This window comes from Myotis brandtii, unplaced genomic scaffold (genome assembly GCF_000412655.1).
Source record: "Myotis brandtii unplaced genomic scaffold, ASM41265v1 scaffold649, whole genome shotgun sequence".
Classification (NCBI taxonomy): Eukaryota; Metazoa; Chordata; class Mammalia; order Chiroptera; family Vespertilionidae; genus Myotis; species Myotis brandtii.
This window is the reverse complement of record NW_005370512.1, coordinates 127,885-138,918: the sequence shown is the minus strand read 5'-3', so window position 1 is coordinate 138,918 and position 11,034 is coordinate 127,885. Positions and strand designations below refer to the sequence as shown.

At 42.9% G+C, this 11,034-nt stretch overlaps 1 protein-coding gene and 1 pseudogene across 1 annotated transcript; one reads left to right on the top strand and one right to left on the bottom strand.

The window, feature by feature from the left end:
* Positions 1-7,238: 7,238 nt before the first annotated feature.
* Positions 7,239-7,984, bottom strand: LOC102247020 (annotated as a pseudogene).
* A 978-nt stretch (positions 7,985-8,962) lies between these two features.
* On the top strand, positions 8,963-9,343 carry LOC102249286 (40S ribosomal protein S13). Its single transcript, XM_005880708.1, has one exon. It carries the CDS (start codon positions 8,963-8,965, stop codon positions 9,341-9,343), a length of 381 nt encoding a protein of 126 aa, XP_005880770.1.
* Positions 9,344-11,034: the final 1,691 nt, after the last annotated feature.

Genomic DNA, 11,034 nt, shown 5'->3' with positions numbered 1-11,034 from the left:
GTAACTTATATATACCTTTTACAACTTACACATATCTTCTGCAATTTATATATACCTTCTGTAACTTACACATACCCTTTCAGTTTGTCTACTGCACTTCCTTTTTCCTTTATCTCTATACCTTTTATTACACAAAATCTATAAATTCCTTCAAATTAGTTATGATTAAAGGTTAGTTTTATACAGGTTCCTTTATTCCTAGCTTTAGAGTAGTTGGAGTGGTGAGAAGTATGTCTCAGAATCTATCTCTCCTCTAGTTGGCCTATCATCCTTGCTCTGCTCATGTCTGTCTAACTGCCTACTATATCCCCCTCAAGGATCTTGGCTCTGAATTCTTTTAGGGAAAGGGAACATCAGATTTCTTCTGTAATTGCTTTGTGCTGAGGCGGGTTGAAGGTTTCTCTCAGAGCCAAGAGATCCTTGCTCTCTGTCAGAGGGACGATGAGGCCTGGGCACATAAGGAGGTGGCCATGGTGCCTAGTGGTGATATTCCCTAGGTGTAAGTAGGGCTTATAATCTTGTGGAGACAAACTGTGACTGTATTATAAAATTTAGTATTATTGGGCAAAAGTTAGAACAGTTTCTAATAATTTTCTGTTGAAATAATTTTTCTCCCTAAAATTACTCACATTTTTATTAAGACTCATTTACTTACTGTATTAAGTCTAGTTATAATTTGGCCTGACTGTTTGCATAAACACAACAAGAATAACTGTTGATCATATAGGCTATTAAAAAATATGCTTTGCTGGAATCTCATGAGAAAGTTTACTCCAAGGATCAAGAAGCCAAGCCACACAGTTGCCATCAGGCTTTGCCTGCAATACCTACAGAATTGGGGTGTATTCCTCAAGTTGAGGTCCCCACAGATGTCTTGAGGTTTCTTTCATGCCATCTTTCAGGAAAGCAAACTTCGTTCCTTACTTGGAAAGATTGCTATGAACTATATGACCAAGCAAGGTACCAGGTTATTTATCCAAGGGGCTTATTGGCTTCGAAGTGTTACTTACTGTATTAAGTCTAGTTATAATTTGGCCTGACTGTTTGCATAAACACAACAAGAATAACTGTTGATCATATAGGCTATTAAAAAATATGCTTTGCTGGAATCTCATGAGAAAGTTTACTCCAAGGATCAAGAAGCCAAGCCACACAGTTGCCATCAGGCTTTGCCTGCAATACCTACAGAATTGGGGTGTATTCCTCAAGTTGAGGTCCCCACAGATGTCTTGAGGTTTCTTTCATGCCATCTTTCAGGAAAGCAAACTTCGTTCCTTACTTGGAAAGATTGCTATGAACTATATGACCAAGCAAGGTACCAGGTTATTTATCCAAGGGGCTTATTGGCTTCGAAGTGAATCTTCATTCCTTAGAGCTTTCTGGTGACATCCAGAGTCCTGGCATGTCTCTCTTTCAGACATGACATTCTAGCAAAGTTATGGTTAATAAAACTACAATTGGAAACTGACCTATGTCCTGTTATGAAGAAATCAGAATCTTATTGGATTTATGCAAATAAACATAGAGCCATGAGAATAATAATTAACAAAACTATAATTATTTTTAGTTCATTTAGTCCTATAATCAAATTTTTTTCTCTTGATTTTTCTTGCCAATATTTCTATAAATCTAGATACTTTATAGAGTAATATAAATGACATGAAATTTTGTCCTTTATTGCAAAACACAATATTTCACAATATTATAACTTATTACAATTAGTTATAAATGAAAGCTTATTAGAGTCTATTTAATATGCATATATAAATAGAATATAATTTTTTTTTATCTGACAGAGCTTCCCATATACCTTAAATATAAACTTTCCTTCATAAGGAGAGAAAGCAATTCTTAAAATTTAAACCCTGGGAAGGTAGTCAAATATATTATATTATTATATATTATTATTATTAAACAGTATTAAGTAATCTATTCATTTAAAGTAATTAACTTCCTGATTAACATAACATAACTATTTTAATAATATGTAAAACCTTTTTTTCCCCTTACTTTTAGAAATAGGCTTATTTTTCTAATAGAAAACATTTTCACGTTCTTAAAAAGCATAACAGAGACAGTGAATTCCTTAGCTGAGAAACAATTCCCTCGAACTTAGAAATCCCAAGCGGGCTGCAATGACTTACTGCACAGTTACTTTCATTTCTTACTCCTAGTTTTTGAGGGTCCCGTTGCATTTCGTTGCATTCCTGGTTCCTCCTCACATGGGAGGCACCACTTTTGGGGGGTTGACTGGAAGACCCTGAGCAACAGATGAACAGATTACTCTGACACACGTTTCTGTGAAAGAGGCTAAGGCACTACTTAATTATCATCGCCAAATAGCCCTGTTCGCCTGCCTCCTTTGGCTTTTATTGTTATATAAGCTTGAACTAAAATTAACCTCTAGATACAATTAGCAGGGTAAGTATCCTTGAGAACGTATATGCTTCTACAAGGTCAGGTCTAAAAAACTAAACAGAGATTTTAGCAAAACATCCAGGGGATCAGACTTGTTTGGAAAAGTCAAGGTAGAGGCTGCTGCCTTCAGCAAGGTCCCCCCAGAGGCCCCCGACCTTTCAGAGAATCCTCCTTACAGACATTCCAACCAAGTCCCATGTTTCCCCACAGACCCAAGGCAGATTGCAGTTTTATTCCTAGTAAGTTTGAAAGGGTAGCCAGAAACTCTAGAGAAAATAGTCAGTGCTGGGAACATTTAATTAAAAACAATACCTTCTTGCCCTGGCCAGGTAGCTCAGTTGGTTGGAGCGTCATCCTGTATATCAGAAGGTTGCAGGCTCAATTCCTGGTCAGGACACATACCCAGGTTGGAATTTTATTTTATTTTATTTTATTTTTTTAAATATATTTTATTGATTTTTTACAGGAAGGAAGGGAGAGAGATAGAGAGTCAGAAACATCGATGAGAGAGAAACATCGATCAGCTGCCTCCCGCACACCTCCTACTGGGGATATGCCCGCAATCAAGGTACATGCCCCTGACCGGAATCGAACCTGGGACCTTTCAGTCCGCAGGCTGATGCTCTATCCACTGAACCAAACCGATTTCAGCATGGAATTTTAATTCCCAGGCAGGGAGAGTAGGGAAGGCAACCAATCAATGTTTCTTTCTCACATCAATGTTTCTCTCTTTCTCTCCCCCTCCCTCTCTCTCTAAAATCAATAAACATATCCTAGGGTGAGGATTAAAAAACAAAAACTCCTCCAACCCAGAAAACCTCTCCACAAAGGTAGTAGGGAAAGAAAACAGCTTTATTACTGAATAAGCATTATGTCCCAGTGTGATATACATCACAGGCAATCCAATAAGAGATTAGATATATTACTGTATATAGCCAAGCAGATACAACCCATGTTCTCAAGATAAATTCATCTTCCAATGAGAGGACAGGATGGTACCATTTGTTACACGTGGTTTATCCTAAATTCACCTGGTAGTTATGAGACCGTTATAATAACTTGGTTATTATTTAACAGGAAAGGAGTAAAGGAAAGACTAGATATATAGGCATGCCGTTTATATAGCTTTGCTAATTTAACACTATCCAAGTCTGTTCCCTATTGATCTATGGGGGAAGAGACTGGGCAAAGACAGTTTGGATGCATGTCCAGTAAGGTCTGAATGATGTGGGAAGGTGCCTACCTGTTTGTCAGTCACACCTGGAAGCAAGTCAGTGGACAGAATAGACATGGCCACGAAAAGGGCCAGAAACCTGAATATTTAAACTTCTGAACAAAGGGAGTTCCTCCCTTTTTGCCTCTCTTGGCCTGGGGCCTTCTGGCCTTTGGGACTCCTGTTGAAAAGGATGCACTCCCCAGCGTCCATGTGGCCCACGGCCATGTGGGACCCACACAATAGACCAATGGACTTTCATTAGCCTGAATGCTGACCTGGACCCGGCTGCAACATGGAACAGAAGCTCTGGACACTGGCCCTCCTTTTGGCTCTACTGGAACCCCAGCTGCGCCTTTTCCAGGACTGGGTGAAGGGGCATGAGACTTTGCACCCTGAGGAATGTAACTCCACACAAATAAAGCCTTTTACCACATCTCATTCTCCCATGGTGGCTTCCGAAAATGCTTACTTCAGCAGTACCCCAAGAACCTCACACCCACTCATGTCTGGGAAATTTGGCTCACTAATTTCGAACCCCAGCTGCGGGGCAGTGATGGCGAACCTATGACACGCGTGTCAGAGGTGACACGCGAACTCATTTTTTTGGTTGATTTTTCTTTGTTAAATGGCATTTAAATATATAAAATAAATATCAAAAATATAAATCTTTGTTTTACTATGGTTGCAAATATAAAAAATTTCTATATGTGACATGGCACCAGAGTTAAGTTAGGGTTTTTCAAAATGCTGACACGCCGAGCTCAAAAGGTTTGCCATTACTGAGTTAGGGTGACCATCTTTGTTAGTTAATTAGCATTATACAAAGGAAAAACAAACTTCTCTTATGTTTATGATGCGAGGTAGTTTTGCAACTTGGAGCCAGGCACCTGCTAAAGTAGGTTCTTACCTTCTCCCAGAAACTAAGAGGTAGAGTAAATTAAAAAAAAAAAAGTGGGCAAGGGAGCCACAGGCCAGCACCTCTCTGCTTAGTCATGCTTCATGACTGTGTTAGCCATGACGTGACCACTTTATAGAAATTGGAGACCACAAGCTCAAAATTTTTAATTAAGTCTATGCTATCTATTGCTAATCTGCATGGGGGGAGGGATGCTGGAAGCCGATCCACCCTTGCTGCTTGATGCAGTCTTTACTTAGAATAATCTCCTTCAGTTACTTCCTTGTAGCTTAATAGAACAATAGAGTAACCTTGGAATGGAGATAAGAAATGCCCCAACCTTTGGAATAGAATGGATAGGATTAAGATCAAATAGTATAAATACAGATGTAAGAGGACAATAAAGGGAGGAACCTGGCTAGGAGGAACCTAGCTATGATGATCACCTGAACGCTGCCTCCATGTCATTCCTTCTTCGCCGACTCCGTCCACACTTGGGGAACCCCTGGACCTGCTGGGGCTGGACCCCAACAGAGGGACAATAATTGGGAGAAACACATATATGACTGGGGTTCAATGCCCCAACCCTCATACATCTCGATGTTACAAATATTCATGTGTTCAGCTTAATGAGAACTAGCTCAGTCACTTGAGCAGAATGTTATGATAACTGCCTTTCTTGGATCAGTTATCTGTGTTTTCAAGAGCTTCCTTCTCTGCTTCAGTCAGTGGTCATGAGTTTCTTGTGACACTGGAAAGCTGTGCTGTGTGTCGAGGTGGAAGGGAGTACCTTTGTGACATAAGTACCGATGGAGAGTACCCGGTGACACAGGGAAGATCTGGATGGGGATATCTTGTGACAGAGACAGGTTGCAGAGACATCTGGCAGATGAGGAAGGTTGGTAAGGAGCAGATTATTGCATATCATTTTTTATTTATTTACTAGAAGCCTGGCACACAAAATTCATGTGCGGGTATGGTCCCTAGGCCTGGCCTGCGATCAGGGTCATTTTCCCCAACTGCCCGCTCACCAGCCTCACCCCCCCTGCCACCCACTTCCAGTTCCCTGTTTGCCATCAGGCTATTAGAGCCTGCCAGCTGGAGAAAAGGACCTAGAGGTGGTCAGTGCACCTCATAGTGACTGATGGAGCGGTTGTTCTGGTTGTTCTGCTGTTAGGGTCAATTTGCATATTACCCTTTTATTATATAGGCTAGAGACCTGGTGCATGGGTGGGGGCCAGCCAGCCTGCCCTGATGGGGTCCCAGGATCAAGGTAAGGGTCCCCGCTGGGGGGCAGGGCAGGCCAGGGCGAAGGGCCGTGGGCATTTGCAGGCCAGCCACACCACTGATTGGGGTGGGGGTCCCACTGCAGGGCTGGCCAGGGTGAGGGACCGTGGGTGGTTTACAGGCTGGCCATGCCCCTGATCGGGGTGGGGTCCCCACTGGGGGGCAGGACCGTCCAGGCCACGGTCGTGCTGGTCTCTGGTTGTTCTGGTTGTTCCACGATTTCAGTCACTGGGCTTTTATTATATAGGATAAGATTATTTATTTATTATATTATTATTGTTTTAAATCTTTATTGTTGAAAGTATTACTTATGTCCCTCCTTTACCCCCCATTTACCTCCTGTAGCTCACCCTGGTTCCATCCCAGGCCTTCACCACCCTATTGACTGTGTCCATGGGTTATGCACATATGCATACAAGTTCTTTGGTTGATCTCTTCCCACCCATCCATCCTCCCCTACCTTCCCTCTGAGGTTCAACAGTCTGTTCCATGCTTCTGTGTCTCTGGGTCTGTTTTGTTTATCAGTTTATTTTGTTCATTAGATTCCACATATGAGTGAGATCATGTGATACTTATCTTTCTCTGACTGACTTATTTCACTTAGCATAATACTCTCCAGTTCCACCCATACTGTTGCAGATGGTAAGAGTTCTTTCTTTTTTATAGCTGCATAGTATTCCACTGTGTAAATGTGCCGTAGTTGTTGTTTTTTATACACTCATCTGCTGATGGGCACTTAGGCTGTTTCCAAATCTTAGCTATTGTAAATTATGCTGCTATGAACATAGGGGTGCACATATTCTTTCTGAGGAGTGTTTTGGGTTTCTTAGGATATATTCCTAGAAGTAGGATTTTGGGTCAAATGGGAGTTTCATTTTTAATTTTTTGAGGAAACTCCATATTGTTTTCCATAGTGGCTGCACCAGTCTGCATTCCTACCAGCAGTGCACAAGAGTTCCCTTTTCTCCACATCCTTGCCAACAAATCACTTGTTGATTTGTTGATGATAGCCATTCTGACAGGTGTGAGGTGACATCTCATTGTCGTTTCCTAGAGTTCCAAATGGGACCAGGGGCAAGAGCACCTTGGGCCTTTGGCTACTGCTACTTAATGTATGAGTCATAATATCTAATGTACCTCTCACCCTCCAGGCCCAAGGCCAGAGGAAGGAAGTCTGGGATACCTGCCCACCTGATTTTCCCACCTCTTCTCACCTCTATTTCCCATTATTTTGGAGCCAGAAGGGCAGGCTGCTGCCTGCACGAGTCTTCCTCTTTCCTAACTCCCATGTCATAGCTATTTTATTTTATTTTATTTTATTTTTCAGCCTGGAAGTTGACTTTTAGTCATAAAATATAGGGGGGAGGGCAGAGGGAGTGCATGAGGTGGTGTGGTGTGCTGCCACACCAGAGTCAGGGCTGGCTACACAAACTGCTGCTGCTGCTGCTTTTTGATGGCTGCCTTGCTGGCAAGGTCCTTGGCCTTCTCTGTAGCTGCCAGTGCTGTCCCCTTGGCTTCCTTGGCTCAACAAGCGTTTTGGAAGGGGCCTCACCTTGCAGCTTGGCCAAGATGTATTAAAAACCCTTCAGTGACTTGGTCACATTGCTTTTGAACCAGGCAGCTCTGGAGAGACCAAATAAACTAGAGGAGGCCCAAGCTTCCTGGTGGATTTCGGCGCAGCTGCTGTTATCAAAGTTTGCACAGTAAACACATGGTTCCTCCACCCCCTCAGCCGGGCACGGTTGATGTTCCAGGTGAAGGGGTCATGGTCTGGTTCTGTGGATCCACAATAGAACCCTTCAGGATGTACACCGAGTGAGCAACATTGGCAGGAAATAGTGGCTCGGCCCAGCGGGGCATCCTGTTGGTCTATCTCAGGAGTCTCCGGGAGAGGAGCTTCTGGTCAGAGGTCACCTCCTGGTGCACTATGTCTTCTGTCAAGACACGTTTGCTATAGAGATTTGGGTACTGCTGCCAGAAGGCAGTGAACACTTGGTCCCAGGAACTCCAGAGCACGCTGTGGCCCAGGAAATACTTCACCATTGTCCTGGCCGGGCAGGGTCAGCACCTGAGCAGCATCAGGGGTGCAGAGCCCGGGGGGCACGCAGAGGCCATGCCGGGCTCGGCGCATGCCCACCAGGCACCAGCTCAGTCACTGCCCCACTGCACCCAACCAACAGCCAACGCCTTGAGGAGTTGTAGGGCCATAGCTATTTTCTCTACACGTTGAGAGTCTGTTATACTAAATAAGAACTAAAGGGATTTGGAAAAATCTCTCTCACATAAAATCTGCCTTTCAAGTCTATCGTTTTGCTGCAAAACCCCATTTTACATGTCAGAAGCTGAGAAAATGCCTTATTATTTATTTTTCTAATAAATAACCAATGCTAATCTAATTCCAGGAAATGGGGGCCTTGGGTTGACAAAAGGAAACCATCTACATGGAAAGACAAAAAACTGGTGAAGGCCTGGGAGGGGCTGGTGCAGGGTGGAAGGGGTCAATGGGGAAAATAACAAAGGGGACATTTGTAATACTTTCAATAATAAAGATACATTTTAAAAAGAAAGCACATTTATAATTTTTTAAAGAATATAAAATTCTTGTTAGAAGGGTATGAGAATTATTAAATCAACTAGGGGCCCAATGCACAAAATTCGTGCATGGGGGGGGGGCTCCCTCAGCCCAGCCTGTACCCTCTCCAATCTGGGATCCCTCTCACAATCTGGAACCACTGGCTCCTAACTGCTCACCTGCCTGCCTGCCTGATGTCCCTAACTGCTCCCCTGCCAGCCTGATGGCTCTAACTGCTCTCCCCTGCTGGCTTGATCCCCCTAACTGCTCTCCCCTCCTGACCTGATCCCCTTAACTGCCTATCTGCTCTCCCTTCCTCTCCGCATCCTTCAGACCCCCGGTGCAGGCTTCTGAGAGCTCTCAGCTGCAGCCCTGCTCCCGTCCTGATTGGTCATTACATGATGGCATCCCAGACAATTTGCATATTCTTCTATTATTATTATAGACCTCTTTCAGGTACCGAACCCTACTCCATGCAGAACGTGGAGGAAGTGTTACTCGACAATAGATGTTTTTCAGTGAATTGTTCTTAGAGGAATTAGCACTAGGCCTTTTTCACCGCCTGTCGGCCATCATGGGTCGCATGCATGCTCCTGGGAAGGGCCTGTCCCAGTCGGCTCTGCCCTACCTCTGCAGAGTCTCCACCTGGCTGAAATTGACGTCAGATGACCTGAAGGAGCAGATCTACAAACTGGCCAAGAAAGGCCCGACTCCCTCACAAATCGGTGTGATCCTGAGTGACTCACAAGGTGTTACACAGGTAGATTTTGTGACAGGCAATAAAATCTTGAGAATTCTTAAGTCCAAAGGACTTGCTTCTGATCTTCCTGTAGATCTCTACCATTTAATTAAGAAAGCTGTTGCTGTTCCAAAGCATCTTAAGAGAAACAGAAAGAATAAGGATGCTAAATTCTGTCTGATTCTGATCAAGAGCTGTATTTACCGGTTGGCTTGATATTATAAAACCAAACAAGTCCTCCCCCCAATCAGAAATAGGAGTCATCCACAGCCTCTGCCCTGGTTGCATAAAATGTCTATGTACTCAAGTAATAAAATCATTGTTTAATGGAAAAAAAAAAGAATTAACATTAGGAGTGTTGACCTAAGTCCATTCTGTTTTCCTTGCTTTTAATCTGTCATCTTTTTGCTGTGTATGTGTGTATATGTGTCTGTGCGTGTATGTATGTTGCTACTTTTATGCCTCACTTTTAAAAATGAGTGGGTAACTGCCCTGGCAGGTGTGGCTCAGTTGGTTGAGCCTGGATCCATGCACCAAAAAGTCACCTGTTCAATTCCCATTCCCAGTCAGGGCACATGCCCAGGTTGTAGGCTCGATCTTCAGTTCATCAGCAGGGGGCATGCAGGAGGCAACGGATCAATGTTTCTCTCTCACATCCATGTTTCTCTCTCCCTCTCCCTTCTTCTCTCACTAAAATAAATAAAAACATACGTATTTTTTAATGTTATCCTAACCTAACTTCCCATGAGATTATGTGGAAACAAGGCCTTTAGGAAGTAAAGGTTACATGAGGTATAGGGGTGGAGCCCTTATCCAATAGAATTGGTGGCCCTAAAAGAAGAGAGCTCAAGATGATTATGAGAACCAAGAGCTCCTGTTTCAACAGTTGACTTTGGGAGAGCTCTTGGATGACCCTCTCTCCCTTCTCTTTTTCCCTAAGATTTGTAAGACTGCCATTAATGCTTTTGTCTGTGGATGTGTTCTCACTGACACAAGTTGTCGGCACCATGACTGATACCCTCGCCACACTGTCTTCTAGGGCATGTGCTTTAGACTTACTTGAACTACCTCTGCCTTCCCCTCCTAGGGCTGCCCCAGTTTTTTTAGTGTAGTATATCCCATGCAAACTCTGCTCTGGATACACTTATGCTAAATATTTTTCATTTAAAAAGTTATAATTAAAATTTAAAAAGCATTCTTTGTTTATCTGAAATTCAGATCTAATTGGGTGTCCCATATTTTTATGGCAAACATACTATCTTTTCTACTATGCCCAGCTTTAATAACTGAGAGAACTTGGGCGAATAAGCTTATTATTTCTTCCAAAACTGGGAAGAAGGCTTTTTATTAGAGCAGTCCCCACCTAAACTTAATCAGTGTGGTTTTATGCACATTTTCTATAACCCAGTGTTCTTTCAGGTACGGCTTTCTGCACCCATGTTTTCAACTTCAGTACAGGAGCACAGTTAGGTCCCAGTTTTCTGTTAACTGCTTAAGGAATCAACTAGCTTTGCCCTCGAGCAAAAATGCATGCCTAAAGGCACTTAGACAACTGCCCCAGTCCTGGAGATACTGAATTTTTAAGGGAGTTCAAACTTTGATGCCCTCCACTTGAACAGCAATAACTTGGTTGGCTATGGAACAGCCACCTCACTGGGTATTGTTTCTTGTATTGCATCTCTTGAGAATAGTCTTAATTGTTGACAAGTTTCCTTCAGTAAAGTGAAAAATAATTTCCTCAGTAAATGCATCTTAGTGACAAGATTTACACTTCATGATTTCTGACCTTGAGCATAGCTCCCAACTAACCTGAGTTGATCAGCCATGATCAGGTCTTCTTAAAAAGGAAAACGCCATTGCTTTCTAAAAATGGCTTCATGACCAAGGAAGAATCTATGGATCACTTT

Coding starts and splice junctions, on each gene's coding strand:
- LOC102249286 (XM_005880708.1), top strand. CDS start 8,963: ATGGGTCGCATGCATGCTCCTGGGAAGGGCCTGTCCCAGTCGGCTCTG.